The 23,351-nt window shown below is 38.6% G+C and overlaps 1 protein-coding gene across 2 annotated transcripts; it reads right to left on the reverse strand.

The window, feature by feature from the left end:
* Nucleotides 1-1,379: 1,379 nt before the first annotated feature.
* On the reverse strand, nt 1,380-23,065 carry DIPK2A (divergent protein kinase domain 2A). 2 transcript variants are annotated; one of them, XM_075507220.1, is made up of 4 exons: nt 22,273-23,065; nt 6,930-7,233; nt 6,426-6,534; nt 4,156-4,273 (listed from the first exon to the last, which is right to left on the reverse strand). In XM_075507220.1, exons 1-3 carry the CDS (start codon nt 22,924-22,926, stop codon nt 6,458-6,460), a joined length of 1,035 nt encoding a protein of 344 aa, XP_075363335.1. In that variant the 5' UTR covers nt 22,927-23,065; the 3' UTR covers nt 4,156-4,273; nt 6,426-6,457. The 2 variants fall into 2 exon arrangements, with proteins under 2 accessions (XP_075363334.1, XP_075363335.1); XM_075507219.1 differs by lacking the exon at nt 6,426-6,534 and having other exon boundaries at nt 1,380-4,273; nt 22,273-23,059.
* Between the last annotated feature and the right edge of the window lie 286 nt (nt 23,066-23,351).

Here is a 23,351-nt window from a genome sequence, read left to right on the forward strand (position 1 = left end):
TATATATTGCAACTTCAACAAAAATAAGTAGGTGAAATCTACACTAATGAAGTTTCCATTTGATGGACTGGATTTTTAAAGGCTTGGGAGGACTGTGAGATAGAAAGAAACCATGAGGAATTTCAAAAGCAGTTTAAGCAGGCTGCACACCAAATCTTCAAATTGAGAAATATACTTCTCTAATGGAACATTTCTCTGATACTCACTAGACATATGCGTTTTACAGAGGTTTCGCAGTCCAATCTATTCTAATCTCCAAATCACAGGTTTCAAACAACACAGATAACTAACAAAAGAGCGTAGAAGTTAGTACTGAATTCAGACACGTCATATGGAAAAACAGGAATCCATGAAAGCACCATTGCTGGTTTGTACAAAAACATTAGTCTGACTGTAGAGAACCAAAACATTTAAGTTCCTTTTAAATGTAGCCAAGGTCTCCACTCTAATAAATTTAAAGAAAATCACATTTAACCTAGTCTTTGCGGTAAATCAGAGTAGCATACAAAGTTTAACATATTTGAAGTGCCTCATAAGGGAATATCTCACGATGAAAAAGTACCTGGTAAGAAAGTACCAGATACATCATGTCTTGAAGTTCAAGGCAACCAGGATCAGACTGTGCTATACTCTGGAAACTGTTGAAAGCAAAGATGCAGCAGTTATTTATGCTAGTTTCTTAAGACCATAATAATCTTGACTTCTGAGGCACGCTGGAAAGTTTACAAGTTTCAATCTGCATGTTTGCAGTTCCTGGAGATGTAAGTTGAGGCAGCAGGAGTGCAACTAAAAACATTTAAAAAACCAAGTGTTTGAGACAGGTTGTTCCTATTGTTTACACAGGCTCAGAAAGTCAGAAGGGAATATATGCTCTAATATAACTGCAGGACTTAGTTTCAAATGCAAATGCTCACTGAAAAATCCAGAGTAAAGGAGAAACATAAAAAGTTATTATGTATTTATATTACATTAACTGCTAAATATTGTACTGAAGAGGCAGTGGTACTAGCAATATAAATTACTCTAAATACAAGGAAAAATAAGTTCCTCAAACAATAGAGAAGATATCAAATTGTTTAATTTGAAAATATTTTCTTTCAGTTAATAGAACAGAAAGATATGGCTTGATCAAGTTGTTTTTAAGAAAATGAGTCCTACTTATGATAATCCCCAAAACAAAAAGATTCCTGACAGATCATTCATACTTTGGATCAAACAGTCTACTAGAAAGGAGGAGGGGAAAAAAAAAGTTCCTATCTGTCACTTTTGACGACAGTGCATTCTGCAACACCACACAAACTAGTTCTATGCATACTTTAATGCACCCTAGACTAAGTCAATCTTAAGAGACTGACTGATCGGAAAATGAGTATCTGAGATGAGGTTCTTAAAGTATTCTTTATTAATATCATTAGAAGTTGCAGAAACAACTTTCTTGTAATATAAAGGCACAGGGAGACAGTTTTGATAAAATATTCCAATCAAACAGTAACTTACAGTACAAAAGGACAATTGTAATGCACATACAAACCCCAAACATCTCATTCAAAAATATTTCACCGTGTTCATCAATAATAATGGGCAATGACTAAAAATATAAATTGTTATTGTACAATAAATATCTGATAGGTGCAAACGGAACAAGATTTATTGCTCTCCACAATGTTTTCCCTGTAGTGTTTTTTTCTTTTTAAAAAGTTCCAAATTCCTTTTATAATTGGCTTTAGTAACTTATTTCTGAGGGAACTAAACCTCAAACCAAATCTGATAGGACATTCTGACAGTTACAGAACTGCCTCGAGTAGTAACCAGAACTGGTAGTGTTTGTTTCTTTTACAACTTTAACAATCATACTCCACTCGCTCATTGGGAAACGTGGTAGATGTTTAAAAATCAACTTTAGTGATAAGTCAAGGCTTTTATGGTAGGGTAGTATTACCTAGTCTGAGGATTAGTATATTTTCATCAAATAAGTGGATTTTATGATGAAAAATAACATGAACCTTCTCTGACAGCTTGTGCCAGAGCAAGCATGTAAAACAGTTTTCAAATGAGGGGAGGGGAGAAAGGAAAATTAGCTGCATTGGGCATCCTAACTTCAGAAAACAAGACAAGGGACTGGGAGCAAATTAGGAAGGACTACATAGGCAAAGATGACAAAGTGAGAATTTCGAATTCTAAAATATCCTTAATATAGTCATCTAAGAAATCAAAAAACACTCTGCATCTTTATATGGCTCCACTTTTTGAGCTTTGAGAAAGAAGGGCCAGTCAGTGAGTTTGCTATTTTCCTCACCTTGCACTTGCAGCAATTTGGTAAAGCAACAGTTTCCATCAGTCTTTTGATACAGTATGAGAGGCATACTAATTTTGCTCTTGAAAGTAGCACATACTACCTTGCTCAGAACTCTTTTTAGCTTGTACAAAATATTGGTTTATACACGCATTTAAGAAATATAAGTTTCCTTCATTACTGTTACAAGAAGTAATATGCATACATTTCCTAAGAGTATCTTTTTATGAATAAGACTTCAGGAAAATTAAGCATTATAGTAGATGTTAAAAAAAAAAAAAAAAAAGGAGCAAGCTTTGAAGTGAGTTCTTGTAGCAGTAACTAAGGTTTTTATAAAAACTGTAATTTATGAGAACAACTCTAGATTTACACAAAACTCAACAAGTCAATTTTAACTGCACTGGGAACAGTCCGACTCAGTTCAAGAAAAGGTGTCTAGAGTGAATACAGCTTAATCAATTTAGCTGGTAAACCAAGAGATGAATATTCAGTAAGCCCCAATACACTTGAATTCAACAGAAATGGGAATGATGTAAAAAACCTGCTAACTTTCTAGACATTATTATTCAAATTAGGGTTTTATTCTAATATAAGCATATAGTTTTCAAAGTTCTTCAAAGAGTAATCAAGGACCACTGAAATTTGAATTTTGAGAATTATTAGCTTTACTACAGTATAGCATTTTTTCTTTACTATTTGTTTAGAAACTAATAAACAAAACCATTTTCTTTGGTTTATGCTTAACTACACTGGACTAGTGATTTTTTTTTTTTTTAGTCAAGTTTCTATCCCAAATTTAAATTCATACAGATCTTTTTACTGTAGTGTCTCTCCAATTCTCAAATTATCTCTGTTAAAAATACAAGTTTGCTCATACCATGATTTCCTGCTAAACAGTCATGTGTATATACTGGCATGAAGGGTAAAAGTTTTGTACAATAATTACATTAAGTGATATTTCCAATGGCAGAACTATAAAAGACATCAAATGAATGTTAGTTCACATGACATTTGAGTTTATGATGATCTTAAAAAAAAAAATACACAATGTCTAAGCACAGTAAAATACAGTGTAAAACCCCCTAAAATTAGACAGTAAACGTGGGAATCCTGCACTCACAGTAGGAATGTACTGCACAGCATTAACATGAAAGCCCGTTAAATTTGAAACAATGCAGACAGCTAGATTCACCTGTATGTAAATGCCACTTCAAGGTGTTTAAACAAACACAAAAATGAGACAATGATGTCAGGAAAAAGGCCTTTAAAACAGGCCATCAGTCTAACTTGACTTTCCAAGTAAGAACATCAGCTTCACAAAACTGTGACACTAATGCAGTTTTATGTAAAGTACCCTTTGACATACAAGCTGTCAATTTAGCTATCACAGTCTTTTTTGACCTACTCCCTTTTAAATAGTTAGGGAGGAGAGTCAATAGTAGCTCAAGTTTTAATTCAGTAAGTACCTTCTCTATTTGCAAAGGAACATTATAACACCATAAAATTATATTTTTATGGTATTTAGAAAACTGATAAACTAGGGGTTTTTTTAATTTTCTCTTTTTAATACGTAAGTTCAAAACTTCATTTTCTGTTTGTCTTTGCAATAGTGTTTTAGCCAGTGTTGCAAAAAAAATTTCACTGTGGACTACCTCACGTTGTTACTCAATTGTGCAAGGTATTCACGCAGTTCTTTTGCAGCTTGGAATCTACCATATCTCTTCTTTGGGTTGGCACACTCATCCAGCAAGGCCTCAAGGCGGCCATCTTTGGCAATTTCAGCTGGGGGGTCATGAAGTAGTCCTCCAGAAGTGCCACGCCATGTGGCATGTCTTGATAAAAGGTTCTGACAAATAGCATAATAATTGTGGTCCACAGTGACACGAGCACAAAGAATCTCTTTTGAGAAGGACAGACAAGCTTCTTTATCACAGTCATCAAATTTGCTTTCATACCATACATCCCAGTTTTCAGGTTTATCTGTGAAATATAAGGAGACAGTAAAAAAAAAGTGAGAGAGAGGAGGAAAGAGCATATGCGCATCTGAATACAATCAGAAGCTCAATACACAGCAAACTGGTAATATTTAAACTATAAACCAACTCTGTTTAGATGAACTCTTAAATGTTCTTGTCTAAGATTGCATCCAGCAGTTTGATATACCCTTCTGCTGAAATGGTCCTGGCAATACAAAAGATAAGGGAAAGAAAGAAAGAAAGAGGGTAAAATAGATAGCAAAGAGAGGGAAGCAGAAAAAACAGCACACTAAACACATGAATTCTACATTCACACACATACCCAGAGGAAAAAATGCAAAAGTGCAAGAGAATGATTCACAGCTGAAGTTGGGAGAAAAACAAACAAGCAACATGATTTATTTTAGCAACATAGATTTGGTTTCTCCAGTTGCCCTGGGAACTAACAGGGCATGTGGTCTACCAAAGAAAAAAAAAAAACAACATTGCTAAGTAATTGCCATAAACTTCTGAAACATTATCTTCCAACCTCTTACTTTAGACATGGTAGTAACTAAGAAATGCATATAAAAAAGCAGATGCATTACATATAATCTTTGAAGAAAGAAAAAATTCAACGAAACAAGTGGCATTTACGTACATGTATAAACCCTTCTTAATATATATTTTAGAAGTTACCAAAACTTGAAGGTGTAACTAGTGGCCTTGTCACAAAGCCTTCTTTAACTTAAAACCTGATTTACAAAAAATATCTTACACAATAATACGTAAAAGGTTACTAAGTGTGAGATCTCCTGAGTTCTTACTACTTTTTGTTAGAAAACTTTCATCTTAAGTTTCTAGATTACTGCCAGCTTAAAGAAGAGATCCTTATCATGGAGTCTCATAGTTTTGCAGATCTCTTTCAGCACTGTGATGTACGAAGAAAAATTTATCTGTGTTTGGTAGTCTCTGAGCTGACTATTGGTCATTTCCAGTGCACTGCAAGCCAGACTAGAAAAAAAAGCATACTCAAGGATGACTGCTAAAACTATAAAAATATGATGTAAAATTTGTACAATGAACAGCAAACTCAAAATGGAAAAAAAGCCAGCAAAGGAGAATAGGAAAAAAGGACTTCAGCAAACTCAACTATGATAGCCCACATAGAGTACAATTACATATTACTGTACAGTGCAATTGGACAGAATATACATATTCAAATATCTAAACAGGCATATTAATCACTCTAGACAGAGATTGTTTAATGAAACTTTCCAGGAGATTAATGAAATCAGTATTAAATGTCAAGTTTATACAAAGACTGAGAATTTTCTTGTGTCCTCATTTGTTTTCTGTGTTCTTGATTAATTGCTAGATTACAAATCATGCAGAAAAACCCTAGTTAGATCCACATTAGTCTGAGAACTACAGACAACAGATGTAAGCATGACACTTTCAGCATTCAGCTTCTGCAAGATGCTACTTGCTCCTATTCCATGGAGACATCAACTTTTTCAGAGTTCATTTGGTCATCTTTGTGACTGAGCAACTCAGACATGCTCCAAAAGTCAGTCTTAAGTAATATTACTTTAAGAGGGTGGAAAAAGAAAAAAAAAAAAAAAAAAAGAGAAAAAGAAAGTTTATTTGTGTGGCCCATAAATACTAGCGTAAATGTACTGGATATCCAATACATTAAAAGGTTTCTTGGTAGGCTCAGATAATTTTAATCGAAGCTCCTTGAGAACGTATAATAAATCTAACACACAAAACCAAAAAAAAAAACCTCAAAAACATGCTTCCTTGTAGAAAACTGTGTGGATAGAAAATATAGTCTCAAAGTTAATTCAGCAGCACAGCATATGAAGTCTATTTGCAAAGCTTAAAAAAATCCATTCACCCAAAGCAAACTGGAATCACTTGGCCTACTGCCATGAACTTCTGCAGAATCTAGGGTTTCATGTTCAATGTCTCTAGCCCTTAGGTCTGTAAAGTTTTCCTTATAAGCTCAAAAGGAATATAAAACCATGTAATGCCACTTTGTCAAACATGTATCCTGCTGCCACTGCTTTGAGCTTTTACAGTTGACAGAAAGATGAACAAATTTTCACTATTCCCATTTGGAAACAGCACTAAAATTACTCATTCCTTCTGTTCCATTATTACAGAGCACCTACCTGAACAACTAAAGCAGAGGCAGGCTATGTAACTAAGGCAAAGCGGGCAGTAAGACTGTCTTGTCATTCACAGAAAATAGAATGCCAAGACTTCCATCCTTACAGACGTCTGGAAAAGACGAAAGGAACCTCTCTCTTTTAGCTAAGGTAGACAAGTCAGTCAGCCAGCCTGTCTGTCTATCTGTCCATCCATCTGTACAAACCCATCCAATGTCCAAACCCTCTCCTCCCACCCCCACCACTCCATTTAAGCAGGATTACAGAGATTAAAAGTATATGTAAATCAAGTTCAGGTAAGCTCAACGCTTTGTAAAATTGACAAATTGGTCAAGTTAATTAGTAGTCTAATTGCAGAAGAAAGCTAATTAGTTTGTTAATTAGTAGTCTAGTTATAAAGCCAACAAAATGGGTATTTAGCAACTACACATAGTTTAAATATTGTGCTTGCAGAGAAAGAAGCAAGAGACATGGGGTGACGGGAGGGGAGAGAAAGAAGTGACTTACTCTGTCTGATTAACCTTTTGTCTGCTACCAGAACGTTTTCTGCATCTACAATGATAACCTTCCCATCTCTCGGTCCAACTGCAAAGTTGTCAAAGCTGACATCAAGGAGGTAGAGCGCAAATTCAAAGTCATTATTTGTCAGCTGCTCAGCTATTTCCATTAATTGCCAGGCCAGATCCACTCGTTTCTCCCATGGTGCATTAAAGTAACTCCACAGCTCTTCTCCAACGTAATTGACAGCCACCATTCTTCCACATGCTCCTAAGTACTTTGCAAACGGCCAACCCTCATCAGATGGAAAACTCTGTATATAAAAAGATTTTTTTAAATTTTCATTAATACAAAACAATTTACATTTTAAAAGGCTGTTCAATAAAATTTAGGACACACACCTGTAAATACCCATCAACACAACATTTCCATATATACTTATAAGTTTTGAAGGGAAAGAAAAAACAACACAAAATATATTTATGTGAGCAAGAGGCCGTGCTGGACTACTGAAGGGAAAGATACATATTTTCACATACAAATGCACAATTCCACCAACTATCTTTTCCTATTGGTGTTTTATACACATCTGTTGTACTAACACAAGTGTACTTGCCACCAAGATAATTTTGCATCTGAAATTTTTAATTAAAACCAGTTTTTTTAATAACCTAAAGGAAAAAGCTTTCAAAAGTGACACCTCTTTCTTCCCACCACCCCCATTCCATTTTCCCCAAATGACTGGATTCCTTTGAGGATCCTCTCACTTGAAGATCTCTCACAGAAAGGATTACAGAACAGATTAAGGTATAAAAGAAAGCTTAGGCTTTCTTATGCCTCCGGTACTCCTTAACAGTCTACCTCTTGATTAACTTCTACACACATACTCTGTGTTTATTACACACAGCCACGTAACATTTTTATCAAAAGTAAAATCTGTCTCCAATAGTAGCTTTCGTGGAAGTTAACATAAGAGACTGAATAACATCCTACAAGCAACAAAAAAAAAAAAAAAAAACCAAAAACCAACCCCCCCCCCCCCAAAACACATCAGCATACTTTTCCTACTTCAGTTGCGCTGAATGTGCCCCAAGACTTCAATATGAACAGACAAGCATTTAAAAGGTATCCTCCACACTATGCATCAGGAAGAAATCATAAAAATATTAAATTAAGAAGCTGCAAAAGTGTAGAAGTTGGCACTTTCTTAAGAATATAATGTACACTAATTTTAACGATTAGGAGATACCACTATGCACACATGCTCCTTCCTCGTGTGCTACCTTGCTATTGTGTCACCAGAAGCAAATAGTAATCAACTCTGTAGTGATGATGTAGCAAAGGTTTTACGACACTTGGGCTGAATGGCATGCTGGGTTTCACTCTGAATGGAAGCTTTATACCTCCTGGAATCCATGATGGCAGAAAACATTTATGGTAAATCGAGAAAAGAGACACTGGAAGGAAACACATCATGCAGAACAGATCTGAACTACAAGACCAGTCAGGGAAGACGTGCCCAGTGCTCACCCATCTGTGTATGTATTCCACTTAAAAAAAAAAAATTTAGAAAAGTTAAGAGTGCTTACATACCCAATCACCATAGCCTTAGAACCCATACCTCCCCTACAGCAATCCGTCATTTTACCTATGTCTGTGCCTCCTCTGATAACAAAGTTTCGATCATTTTATCTTAAGCACTAGGCATCAGCTGATGCTAAGCCAAGGTTAGAATACTTATGTTGTTCAGAAACACTAGAAGCTCTGTAATACACAAGGAACAGCAAGCCACACCTACCCCCAAGAATTTATACTTATTCTTGAAACGCAAACAGCAAAGTTAAAGCTATACTCAATACACACACTAAGACTTCAAATTTAGTATTAAAAAGCCCTGAAAAAAACAAAATAGATTTGCTTAGATCACGATAGTCAATACTATAACATAAATCACCAATACACACTCCAATCTTTACTCACAAAACTTGCTTGCATATTTCACTAGTTGTTTTCTGTGTAAGCATGCTTCCATGGCAGGAACCAAGTTTCATTAAAAAGACTACTAACTGGCCTCTGACCCAAAAGGTCATTGGATCAATGAGTCCTCTAGCAATAACCAAGAGGACAATTCTCACAGTTGTCTTCTCTACCTTTTAAAAGACGCTGCTGGTAAACACACAGGAAGAAAAAGCAAAGCAGGAACACTTGCTCAGCACTGCAACAATAGTTTCTCTTGGTTATATTGAATTTTCAGGATTTCACAACAGCTGTAGGTTTCAGGAGGTAAAAAAACAAAACCCTGTGGAGAGATTGTCTCCATCTGCTAAGTTATTTCAGTACAAAACTGGAATCTTAGTTACAGAATTTTTAAGTACAAATGCTACTAATGAAAAGGTTTACTGAAGCACATCAAAGCCCCTCTTATGGATGGGCAACACAAGTGCTTCCACGGTGCAACTTCTCCCAGCAATTCATAGGCAGCTACAATTACTTTCTCATCCATTCTGAATCAATATCGGAAGAAGTACAAAACTATACAGAGGTGACTAGGAAAAAGGAACAATTATTATTGAGAGTCCAGACCATACTTTCTCCACCCCCAAAAAAACGGGTAAAGAAAAGGTTTGGGCATTCCTTTCCGTTTCTATGCTGCTGATACTGGAGAACGTCACTCTAACACTCCACCTGGCTCTCACTTTAAGTCTCCAGCACAGAACTGGAGTCTCCAGCCCAGCAAACCAATTAACCTACCTACAGCATGCTCATTTCCATCTTTCTTCTAAAGGCCTTTCAGACAGGGAGAGAAGACTGAGGATCGAAGTTTCTGCTCTGGAAGCATGCTCCTTGCCATAGGACCATTTAATAAAATGTTACGGAGGCCCTACTTGAGCCTGTATCTAAAATGAAGGCTGAGTACCAGGTTAACTTGTACCTAGCTTCCAGCAGTCCTTGCTTGGAACACTTAAGAACACTGCAATTCATTCATCTACAGTTTTTAAATTATTTAATATTTTAAGTGTGAGACAGTAAAAATAATACCCATTTTTTTTACGTGTTAACACTATTTCATAATTGGATCCTACTGGAAGCTGAGCAGCCATCCCAGACTATTCTGGCTCAAGATGTCCTCTATGGAATTTTCAAGGACTCTTCAAAGTTTCTACATAGCCAATCTTTTTTATATGGTACATGTGAAGAAGTTAATGTATTATTGTTGACTTAGTTTGGCATCTTTATGGCAAAAGCCATTAAGGTAACCTCTAACATGGCAAGCAGAGAAGACATTTTTAGGGGAAATAACTGTGTTTACTATTGCAAAGAAGAACCTTTCTTGGTTGGTCAAAAGGGCATGAGACCCATATTAATAACAGAATAGGTTCAAAGTTTTTGGGGTGCCTAAATGTCTGGACTTCTACTCTATTTTGATCACCTGATCTACCCACATAGGCAAATTTGGTCATGAAAAATCCTAAGGGTGATACAGAACTAATTTGATGGTTTTGAGACCAGTATTTTCAAGCTGTGTTACCATGTAATTGAGAACTAAACCTCTTTCACTAGCTGAATCTACTATGCAATAAGGATGACATTATCCAGTCTTCAGTTTTTTATCTGCAGGCTTGCGGCCAATTTATGAAGGTGATAAGTAGGGGCAAATATCCATTAGTTCAGGGCAAGTCAAGTGATAACATTCCACAGTTCAGAAGTTGGCTGGGGTTTTTTTGCTTGTTTTGTGGTTAGCAAAATAACCTTCCAACAAATGAAGTGTGTGCTAATTCAGTGTTCCTTACTTATTCTACAAACAGACCAATATAATGAAAACTCATGCCTGCGGCATCAATAAACGCCACCAAAATGAGATTTCATGCACATTTATCATTACTGTATTCAGTCCTGGATCAAAACAAACCAATAAGCAAATAAATGGCTGTTGTCTATCAAATGAAATTAGTTATTTACAAAGGAACACATTTTTTCACTCAAAAAGAAGCAAGCAGGAGTTGGTACTAAGGCATAACCTCCAGAGAACTCTGGGCAAGCAAAAATTTTTCATTCCAGTGAGCAGGATCAAGGAGCATACAGGAAAATTCAAAATACTGCCTACCAGTATCTATCAGGGAAAAGCCATACAGCTTAGTATTGAGGAAGTCCGAATGTGTGTGCCTATCAGTCCTGTAATCATGCAAGTCTACTTCATCCATATCTTATAGAACCAAAGTTATATCTTAAATTGGAGAAAATTTACCCAATTACATTTTCTGATAAACGCTGGTTTAACTGATTTCACCAACTATGCATAACATTTTCATATTGCTGCATTTTACCAGCACTCAATGCAATATATTCAATCGCTACAGCAATGATACCTAAATATTTTTATTTAAGTATGACTTTGGACCACCCCACTCCTTTTCTTTTCCACCCCTCTCCTTTCCTGTATTCCAGTCCTGCTCTGCCTTTGCCTCCCTTTCCAAATACAAATTCAACCACAAACAGTTGAACCTGGCAAAGGCCATGCTACCATTGGAAGCAAAGGTGTCCATCCCTCCTAACCCATCAAGCACACCCATTTCAATCCCCTCTGTCATGTCATTAGGAAAGCAATGCAGCTGGCACTTGCTGGGCTGGTGTTCAGTTGGATCAGTAGCCTGATCCAGCTCATCACATCACCACATCATGCTAGTACTGACAAGAGGAAGGGAGAAGGCCTGAACAGCCAGGTGCAGAAGAAAGGAAAGCAGCTAAGAGGACCTTTCCTTTCCAGCAGCAGCAGGGATTTATGTAATAGATTCAACTGATTTTGAAAGAACAGTATTAGTCACAACGGTACACTGATCTTCAAAACACATCTATTATGCTTCCTGCATTTTGTACACTGAATTTCATTTCATGCAAGAAATTCTAGGAGCAGTTTGGTTTATTAAGAAGTGAACATCCCAAACAGTACTCGTAAAATATCTGCATGCCATACTGTAACACAGATATATTTATAACTCTGTGGCAATAAAAAGATCTTTTGACAACAGGAGTGCAGGGAATCTTGCCAACATCTGCACATGTACAAACAACATCTCTGTTTTGGCTCCCTTCCAACTGGCATGTAACAACGACATCTACACTTCATTACCCAAGTCAGTAGCTGAAGAAGGGGATAAAAATATGTACAAGCGCCCCATTCAGCAGTTTTATATTCACACAGTGAGTTTGACAAGAATGTTAATTGAAGTACAGATCTGTTGTCTTTGCAATCAGAGATTTGTAACTTTTTGTACTATTCTATTTTGAAAGCACCTTTCTAGATGAAATTGCAACTAACTTAACATGAGGATTTTTTTTCTTCATGTATTAAAATTTTGAAAGCCAGTAAGACACGAACACAAACTTCTATGCTCATTAAACACATTTTCCATGAACAACTTGCATTTAGAAACAAAAAGCTTAGTAGAAAGCTGTAAAAAATCTCAGATTTCTGTAGAGTAATGCATAACATACTTTCTATTTTAATTCTCAAATTATTAGTAGTATAAATATTTAATTCAGTAAGTTTGTACTTGAATATGCTATTTGAAGACTTAAAAATGTGCATTTCACAATTAAGATAAAAACTAAGCTCTTGTTCAAAACCAGAAACAGCTATCTGAGAAAAGAATCTGCAATTCTGATGCACCCACTCACATTTTATCTGTGAATATACACACAAATGCCATGGAAACCACAGACAATTAAGCTTTTAAAAGTGTTTTAAAATATGGTAATGCATATGAAAAACTACAAACAGGTAGCTTAGTAAGTTTTCCCTCATTAAAGTTGTTATCTTTCTCTATTCACAGAGAAATATGTATAATCTTCTAACGGAAAGATGGAAAACAATAAATATGACAAAAATTTCTGCTACCTCCATTCCCAGTGACACATACATCAAGAAAATATTTTAGTTGCCCTAATTAGTGTAGCTACAAGATATCTCTCTAAGCAAGGATAAAAACCTAAGCCAACCCTGTCAAATGGACAAAGGACACTTTGTTCCTGAAAAAAATAATACTGAATTTATGTCTTCTAAAAAAAATACACTGTAGTCTCAGAATAAATATCGAGAATTAATAAGATGAATTTATAATTTCCCTGAAGCACAAAACACACTATCAGTGCATTTGTCTTCCTCACTTCCATCTGTCCAAACACAAGAAGATATACAAATCTGCCACTGATTTTGAATGTTCAGAGCTGTGAATTAGATCATGCAGTAAAGACTCACCAGCTTGAAGCTGATAAGGCCTATTGTAGTCTGCAATAACACAAATCCCCTTTGAATTAAACACTTAAAAGAATATTAGTTTATCATAATCAAGCATATAATTCATCCTAATAATCAAGTCCAAAAAAAGCCAAAACAGTTTAAGTAACAACTGACATCTTTGAGCTACTGTTCCACTGTACCATTAAAAAAATAACCTTTTCATTTTCAAAACTACTATAGAAGATGCTACATGTTACTGTCACTACCAATCTTTGTATAAAGTGAGTAGCATCTAAAAAAAAAAAAAACCCAACCAAAAAACAAACAAACAAACAACAAGCTACACCTTAAATACAATGGAATTAAAAACCATGCAAAACAGAGTGGGGGCTTCTCTTCCTACTCCTCATGATCCTGAAGACCTTCATAGCAAAATTACACTCTTTGTGACGCCTTCGCTAAAATCATCCTACTAAACTGTGTTTGCCCAGGCACAAACTGGCATGGCAGGTAGAATTTAAATAATATGCTCTTCTTCAAAAGGAAAAAAATTAGTTTGCTCTGCTCTCACAGAGTACTGTTGATTCTGCATTGTAAACAGAAGTAGCACTTGTATTAGTCACCAAGGCAAATAAGTAAAGCTCTGGAACCATGCAGACCTGGAGATCAGATTTTACAATAAAACTTTTCAGATCAAAGGAGTTAAAAAGCACAGTCTAAACGCAGATGCCTTCTTTGGTCAGGAATTGATCTGCATTCTAGAAGATACGTATTCAAATGTATTTGTGAATGCTAGTGAGTGCAATGAAAACAATTTCATTTTCAACTATATGCCAAATCATTTGACATTCAACTAAAACTCCCACAGAAGTTAAGCGTATACATATACACAGCCTACACACACACAGTGAAGAGTGGATTTCATTGAATATTCCAAACATTAGTATTCCCATTGAAACTACGTTTCTTTCATTTATTTGACTTCTGTTCAGTTTTATTACATTTCAACCAGTTACTACATACAATTCAGGCCAACAAGAGGAACATATCAGGCTTAACTGACACACTATAGGACAAAAATACACAGACAACTCTAAATATAAACCCACTCAGAATTAGAAATTACTCAATGACTAAGTTGAACACTTGAACTGTAAAAATTATATTTCACAATGCTAGCAGAGGTATGTCATTTCTCCAAACAAATTAATGAATAACGATTAAATGCAAGAACCATAGTATACAAAATTTAATATTGTATTGGTTGTTACCTGTTCAAATTGGTTTGTAGTTCATAAAAGTTTGTTCAGATTAAATTTGCAACAGATGAAAACAATCACTATCTACTTCTCATCAGTTATGAGTCTGGAATATATCACTATAAAGAAGTCCTAGCAGAGATGGCCTACTCTTATTTCTGAAAGTTAATTTTCAAAAGCAAAGAGACTAAAACAAAGCCTCAATTACTTAATTCAGGAAAGTAAAATACAGCTCACCCTCTACATCAGACGTACCAGAAGCAAATGGACAACATTGGTATTTCAAGGTTTGGAATGTGGGGTAACACACTTCTTTTTGTGTTACTGAAAACTGCTCAGAGTTACAATTTATCAGGAGGATTTCTATTTAAGTCTGTAGAGTGATTTCTCAGCAGCCTCTAGATTAAGAGAGACATTCATCTTAATGCATACCCCACAATAACTTGAAGAAGTTCTACACTATTTCAAAACATTCCTTTTACTTTATTTACCTGTCATCACTTTAGGAAAGTTTCACCAGAAAGAAAGATGAAAATAGTTTTGAACATTTAAGGAACATAATTAATATGGTAACATGACAAGTACAAGCCAGTTCTGGCCTAATATGTATACTATATGTCACTGCAAAATATAACTCTTCAGTTTTCAATACAATCAAATCAGTGGAATAGTCTCATAACACAAGGCTACTCAATTTTAATTCAACAAAACAATAATTTTTCATTTCTTTTTTAAAACGTGCACAATGGAAATTCAGGGATGGAAAACAAATTCATCTCCTTTCTCCACAATACTTAGAAGTATGTAAAACAGGAATCAAGAAAGACTAAAGCCTCACTTTAACATCTGAAATTTAAATCCCTTGCTTTCTGAATTATCTTTTCTATAGGTGTCAGTCAACTGATTTGTGCAAAAAAATAATTTTAAGAAAAGTTAAGACCTGAAAAGAAAAAAAAAAAAAAAATCCATTTACCCATAAAGTAGCACTAGACATTCCTTAAGCCTAGTTTATGTTTACTGCAAAAAGAAAAAATAGCTTTAAAAAAAAAATAGTCCAACTGCATGGGAGTAATTTGGAAGTGGGGGGGAAGTCATGACTTATCTCATCTGCAGCAGACTACAGTGAATCTTTAAAATGGAATAATATATGAAATTGCAGATAATAAATTTTTTATTAAAAAGCCTCAAATCAACTGGAGGTAACATGACTATTAACAATTGATCTCAAACAATTACATTTTAACTTTTTCATAAAGATCAGTGAAAATATTCATGATTTTAAAATACTACACAATAAATACTATTTAGTATGTCAAAATGCCAGTATCTGTATGAGCCAGGACTTAATACAAGTCCACTAGAAGACACATCAGGTAGTGTGGATAACTGCCTTAAATCCACTACTTGGTATTTAGCATAGCGATTATGTATTGGAAACACCAAACTGAGTAATGAAGAAAGTTTAAAAGGCACCAAGTATTGAAACTGGATGGCATTCTACCAATGTATTTAGAATAGTACTACAGAAAATAACCTATGACTAGAACCGTGTGGATGATAAAAAAAAGAAAAAGTAATCCCAGGCAAAAAAAGTTGCCCATTTACTTCTTACTGGGTTATGTATGGATCAGCAAAATAATTCTGTAAAACATTTGGCTAAATTGCTACTTCGAGTGAATTCAGCACAAGAAATTGTTTCAAAGAGATCACAGTTAATGTTTTAATATATGTTTACCAGATGTCAATTATTGTTCTTCCTGTAACAAAACCAAACAGAAACCCCGATGATGACATGAAGAGAAACCAGAAGAATTTTAGGTTACGTGGCAACAGACTGTTCATGCAGAGTAATTATACCAGGAATAGAGATACAGCTGTTGTTGGTTTTGTTTTGGATCCCCCCCCCCCCAAGGAATAACAACAATCAGAAGTTGTGAGAAGAATAAAGTAATTAAGCTTAAGTATTTAGAAAGCTAAATACATAACTGAGGGAAGGGCAATGATTTACACAATCTATTAAAAAAATGAAAAAATACTGCTATTTTCCATATAGGTATTGGAATTTTTCTTAGTGTCAGAAAAATAAAAGTCTTTGAGACTTGTAATTTACATACAACATATAAATGTTCACCATCATTCTTTAAAGAATCTCCCATTTTAAACAAGTTGTTAAAAGCTACAGCTCAAGACAAAGTTGCATTAATGCACTCTGGGTATAATTCACAGACACCTATAGTTCGGAAAAAACCCCACATGACTTGCAAGCATTTTATTTACTTTTATTTTAATAGCAAAGTTTGTGCGCAAACTTCAAGTTTGCTTTGAAAACAAAGCAAATGTACTGTCACTTTAATAGTGCATCTGGCAGTACCGTACACCAATGGAATTGCCAGCACAAGGGCAAGGCTGACTATTGCAAGACCAGCTCTAGATGCACTTTTGCCACCATTAATAGAATCTATGTTTCAGTTTCGCCGGGACAGATGTAATCTGTCTTTCACAGCTAACCGTAAGATCTTACGAGAAATACAACCACTTTACTGAAAAAACAAAATTTTCTTATATAGCAACAATTTCTCACTTCAGCTGTAGTGAGTTATACTGTAGTCTCCCCAGCTCCCAGAACATGGAATTCTCCACTTTGCTCAGTTTTTTGGGCATTGTTGGTTTTGGGGTTTTTTCTCGTGTTTAAGTACAAAACTTAAAAAACTTTGCCACAGGCCTCCATGTGTTGAACAATGCATGGCTGCATACCATGGCTCACAGCAAGGCAGCTATGGTGGCACAATGATAGCACCTCAAAAACCATAAAGAGACAGCCACGGTGGCTCTAAATAGGAAATCTGGAGGCTGACAGATATCAGTGCAGGAGCTCTATGGAAAAGAGGTATGTCTAAGAGAAAGCTTAACTATTTCCCTAAATCTTTCTGTTGAACTGCCTTGGTTTTGGAAAAAGTCTTGTTAGGAACGGGGGGAAAAAAAAAGAAGAATTTTTTGTAAGAGTCAATGACTGAATACTGATCTTAGCCTCTATGGAAATTAACAATAGGCAGCCAACATTTTCGATTCTATAATAGTAAGTTTATGTTTCTATTGGCCAGTGAAGATAAAAATTAATCATGTTACTTCATAAAGTTGAATAACATCCATTATTTGAACACACATCATGGTTAAAAAAAAAATGAAGAAAAATTTCTCTACTACACTTATTTTTAAAAGACAAACTAGAAGGTGGGTGGTTTATAAAAAGTCATAGGATGAGGATAAATCTACTTTACATCCATACTGGTTCTATGAATTCTGCAAGAAGTGAATATTAACACTGCACTCAGTCTAATCCAATTTATTTTTAAAATTTTGCTACTTCACAAGGCAACTTTGGCTGACCTATCTTTGCAAGTGTTTGACGCACACAGTCATCATATTCAATTATGAATCAGATGCCATGCATAGATCCTATCCTTCAGGTGATTCCTATTTAAAATACTCTGTTTTCCATTAAATGAGTTGAAGGAAAGAGCAGCAAGTTTTGTTGTTGCTTTTGTCCAAATAAGCTGTTCATTTTTACATAGAATATTGGTTTACATGTATCAAATTTTGATTACAGATCAGAACTTACTTTACTAAAAAGTATTTGCCTTTATTGCAGGAAAGGAGTATTAGAGGAAGGAAAAACCCCAAACCTATCAGAAGTTAAATCTTAAACATTTACACATCAAGTTAAAAAATTCTTTCCTCAACCCTCATATACAGTTTGTTTCATTCAAATGTGCACTCAGACAAAAAACATGAAAGGATTTAATTACTGACTAGTTTAGCGAGATTCTACAAAAGTAAATTAATATTTTATTACACAGAAAAGATGTAAACTATACTGAATAATAATGGAGCTGTCCTCCCATTTGCTTCATGAAGTAAAATGGCAAAAGGTGCTGAATTCTTCATTGAGTACACCCGTGCAACTGTTTAACAAATGTGGATAAAGAAGGTGTGCTGGTTTTGGCTGGGGTAGAGTTAATTTTCTTCACAGTAGCTCATATGGGGAGCTCATTTGTGCTGGAAACAGTGTTGATAACACAGGGATGTTTTAGTTCCTGCTGAGCAGTGCTTACACAGAGCCAAGGCCTCTTCTGCTCCTCACCCCACCCCACCAGCGAGGAGGCTGGGGGGGCACAAGAAGCTGGGAGGGGACACGGCCAGGACAGCTGACCCCAACTGACCAAAGGGCTACTCCATACCATATGGCATCATGCTCAGCATATCAACTTGGGGGAAGGAGGAGGAAGGGGGGAACATTCGTAGTGATGGCGTTTGTCTTCCCAAGTAACCATTACACGTGCTGGAGCCCTGCTTTCCTGGAGATGGCTGAACACCTGCCTGCCCATGGGAAGCAGTGAATGAATTCCTTGCTTTGCTTTGCTTGTGTGCGCAGCTTTTGCTTTACCTATTGAACTGTCTTTATCTCAACCCACGAGTTTTCTCACTTTTACTCTTCTGATTCTCTCCCCCATCCCACCCGGCGGGGGGGGGGGGGGGGGGGGGGAAGGGTGAGTGAGCAGCTGTGTGGTACTTAATTGCCGAGTAGGGCTAAACCACAACAGAAGGTTAACAAGAAAGCTATAAAAAAATACAAATATTGAGTTAAGATTACAATAAGTAATCTATACAAAACTGTGCTGGTTTACTACTGTTCGGAGACTTGTAACAAAAGTATATCGTGCTATGGGTTAAAGCCCCACCTGAAAACTTCCTACAGCAAAATCTGTAAGTTAGTTGTGACAATATGCAGTTTGTAAGCAACGTCACTTTAGGAATAATCCATACTCCAAATAGGCTTCAAGCTAAAATCCCAATCTCTGATAAAAAGTCTTATAATGCACAAATTACTAGCTCTAGTAGATGATTAAAGCGAATTTTCTGGTATAAATCAAAGATCAAGCTTTAGATTCGGTGCCTATTTACATTTGGCTGCTTCTATAACTTAATTAAAGAACACAGAACTTTAATGAACTGAACACCAAGAATTTAGAAGTTATCTCTGCCTCTAAACCAAAACTGTTATTCGTGACAGTCTTTTAAACAGTCACAGTAGTATTTCATGAAAAGCTCAAGGCAAAAACTAGCAATACTTTTCTTTGTGCCTTCTGGTGACAGACAGACAGCATCAGTTACACACATCAATATTTTATTTATTTAAAATTAAAATCTGATTCTTCCCATGACATCATGCACGTTTCCTTTCTTGGAGGCAGCTGATTTTTAGAGCAAGCCTACAGGTCTCATGCCCATGCCTGTATCCGCTCTCATCCATACTGCAGAAACTATACCATAAGATGTTCTACGTATCTTATGTATAAACACAATCAAACTTCTCAGTAGTCAGTTATCATTTCTGGAAAGTAACTTCACCCCCCTCATAAAGATTGCCTTGCATCTTGCTGTTGCAATAACCGCATAACACAGAATTATCCATTCCTTACGTGTTTCTCAGCTAGAGGCTGAGAATGGAGTGGTATGTGACATGTTATGCAAATGGGAAGAGTTCATTCAGATTCATATATTTAAGATATTTTATTCCCAACTGAGGGAAGGTATTCAAACCTTCAGTACCCATTACCAAAGTTGATAAATACTCTTCCGGAGAATATACTAAGAGTGTTTCAACACACAAAGCTGGCTTGAAGTTCCCCAGAAATATTTTCCAGGATATGCCTATTCATCAAAATCTACAACATTGTGCAAAACACTTCTGATCTGGTAAGAGGTGACAGACAACTTTACTACACTCTGGACTGGTAAAGGCTGCCTTGCTTCCCACCAATTTGACCTGCTCTGCTCTCAGCAGTGCCTTCGCCAAGATAAATGGCGAGCAAAGTGCTTGTTAAGTTCACGTCCAGAGATGTTCATCTCTTCAACACATTTGCTTGACAGCCTCAGGGGTCATCCACAGCTTATCAAGAAGCTGACAGGCATCAAGGCTCTTACACCAACCAGTGCTGCCCACTGCCTTTGAACCACCCCACAATAGTAAATGCTGCAACTGTGCCATACCCTTTGTCTGTAAAGAAGACATTGGCCCCGCAAATTATGAAGAAACATACAGAGCTGTTTTCTGGCCATCTAGGTCTATGCCTAGTATGTTGGAACCAGCGTTCAAAACCAAAACTGTAAGTTGTATGAAATGCAGCCAAAACAAATTCTCAAAGAATTTCCAAATATAATCAAAGCAAAGAAGTTTTGATTTTCCTTACTTAAGTGGAGCTTCCTTTTTCACTGTGCTCAGGAACAACTTTAAGGCAAAATGGAAGAGACATACTGTACCCTAAGTCTGCTGAGAAGCAAACTGGAAACTTTGAAAACAAAACCCAAGAGCTGTACATGAGAGGCTGAAGGGCAGAAGGCATACTACGCAAAAACAAATTTTTAATTAAGCAGAGTTCATAAATGCATGCTCTAGAAATTAATCAGTAGGTGAATTTGCTGGAGGGTAAAGCCTACAGCACTGCTTTTTGAGCATTAGATATTTCTTGGCCTCTCACTAGAGAAACAGCAGATGTTTATAACAGTAATCATGCAATGATGCTTTCAAATGTATTTGCAAATATTCTTTTTATCACACATCAGATAAAGGCAAGGACGGTTCAGTAGTTAGACGAAACAATTCTGAGTCCAAACTTACACACTAAAGGCATACTTGGAGTTCTCTCAATAGCGTTAAGAGCCAAAATGCAAAGCTCCCAATATAAATAGATATACAATAGAAGCATCTGAGTGGTGCCACAGAATAAAACGGTTTCCTACAAATTTTTCACCTAAAAATTTACATGACAGGTTAAAGCACAAATTTCTGGTCTGCACACATAACCAGTTCTCCTAGCTGAAGAATATAAAGTATGTAACCACTGAAAAGAGAATACCATTCATTTATTTGTCGCTCCATGTTCAGGCTACGCAATACCTATTTCTAATTTTTATCAACAGAAAAGCAAAAATTGTATTTAGTTCATGTAAGAACACGACATAGCACATGAGTCAGTTTTTGACAAGGAAAGTACAACAGCATTACAGTAAAGTCTCTACCCACTATCTATTAAACTAGACCCTAAGAAACTAATCGCTGATTCCCATAGCTGCCTAGGAATATATGTATTATGGGAGATGCCACAGGATTAAAGCCTAACACTTAACTGTAAGAAAGGCATAAATCCGGCAGAAAGCATCTCCCTTACAGTGTGCCCCCCCGCCTGCTTCCTGCAGAATAGCTGCTTGCTTTCACCGCTCGCTACCGAACAGAAAAGCAAGCTCCCTGCCTAGATGAGAAAGGCAAGCAGGATGGAGAACGAGTTAAAGCCTTCAGGCACGGTAGCACCGAGGAGGAAAACAAATCGGGAAAACGCACAAAGTCTTTGAGGAAGAAAGAAAAACTATGAGACTGAGCGAAATAAAGAAACGCCTCCTGCCCAGAGTGGGAATCAGAGACCCCCTCCTCAGCCCACAGAGCTCCTATCTTTACGTAAGAGTCACTGTTAGGGCAAAGACCTAGAAGAGGACCCCCGCGTTTCGCCGCTGTTTGAGGCCAGCTTCCCAGGAGCCCTGCTCTCCCTGCGCTCCCCCGCGCAGACACAGCTGCGTGTGCCCGGCGCGGCGGGCAAAGGCGACCCCGGCCACGGCGGCGGCGGGGGGGACCAAGGGCCACGGAGGGCGCTCGGCTGGGACGGCGCTTCCAGCGAGGGGCCCGCCGGCCCCTGCCCAGCCGGCGCCGGCGGGGGCGGCTGCGCAGCACCAAGGAGAGCAGGCAGGGGCGGGCGCCCACCCGGGCACTCCCGGCCGGCCGGGCGCCGTCGGGCGCGCTTACCTGCAGCACCAGCGGCTCGGGGTTGAAGGCGAGGGTGATGAGGAGCTGCATGCGCTCTGAGTCTTTCAGGTTGCGCAGCAGGAAGCTGCCCGAGTCCTTGGTCTCGGCGTAGCGGCGGACCAGGCGGTCGAGCAGGCGCTGCGAGGGGCAGTGCACCAGGTCCGACCAGCCCTCCACGGCGTCGGGGGTGAGGAGCCGCACGTCGCCGTTGAGGCTGGCGAACTCGGTGGCGTGCAGGGCCTGAAGGAGGTCGCAGCGGCCCCTGCCGGTGGCGCGGCGGCAGATCTTGGTGTCGATGTCGGCGAGCTCCTGTGCGGAGCCGAGGCGCTTGAGGACGACGCGGCGGCTGCCCTCGCGGGGCTCCCCGTAGCGCGCGAAGTAGACGTTCTTGACGTTGAAGAAGTCGAAGAGGCGCAGGCGGCCCCAGCTCTCCAGCCGCAGCTGCCCGTTGAGGAACTTGCGGCACCAGCTGGTGCCCCAGCAGGCCGGGCACTTATTGAGCTGCAGGAAGCGCCGCTCCGACAGCTCGTTGCGCTGCAGCGAGGCCAGCAGCGAGTGCGTGTTCAGCACCAGCGCCGCCGCCAGGCTGCCCAGCACCGCCAGCTTCACGTAGCGGTACAGCCGCCCCAACTTCAGCGACACCAGCCGCAGCATCGTCCCGGACCGGGCCGGGCCGGGCCCCCCGCCCTCCGCCGCGCTCGCTCCCCGCCCCGGCCGCGCCGCAGCTCCGGCACCAATAAACTCTCCGCCTCGCCGCTCGCCCGATAAAAGGCAGCCAAGTTACTGAGGGGACGGCGGGGAGGGGGAGGGGAGGGGAGGGGGGGCGGCGCCAGCAGCCCGCCGGCCCGGGCGGCCCCGCCCCCGGGGGAGGGGCCCCGCCGCCGCCGCCGCCGCCGCCGCCGCTCCCGCCGCCGCGGAGGTGGGCGCGAGCCGCCCGCCCCCCTCCGGAGGGGTCTCCTCCCCCCGCCGTTGCCCCCGCCCAGCCGGGGAGGGGCCTCGCGCGAGCGCCGGCGGCCGCGGCCGTTGGCTGCATGTGACGCGGCGCGGTCGCCTGCGGCCCGCCCCCCTCGGAGCCGGAG

Source organism: Mycteria americana, chromosome 7 (assembly GCF_035582795.1).
Source record: "Mycteria americana isolate JAX WOST 10 ecotype Jacksonville Zoo and Gardens chromosome 7, USCA_MyAme_1.0, whole genome shotgun sequence".
NCBI lineage: Eukaryota > Metazoa > Chordata > Aves > Ciconiiformes > Ciconiidae > Mycteria > Mycteria americana.

Excerpts from the sequence above, each read along its gene's own strand:
- DIPK2A (XM_075507219.1), bottom strand. The coding sequence starts at position 22,926 with ATGCTGCGGCTGGTGTCGCTGAAGTTGGGGCGGCTGTACCGCTACGTG. Across the intron at positions 7,234-22,272 it reads CCGAGCCGCTGGTGCTGCAG|AGTTTTCCATCTGATGAGGG; the intron begins GTAAGCGCGCCC and ends TTTTATATACAG. Across the intron at positions 4,274-6,929 it reads CAAAAGGTTAATCAGACAGA|ATAAACCTGAAAACTGGGAT; the intron begins GTAAGTCACTTC and ends TATATTTCACAG.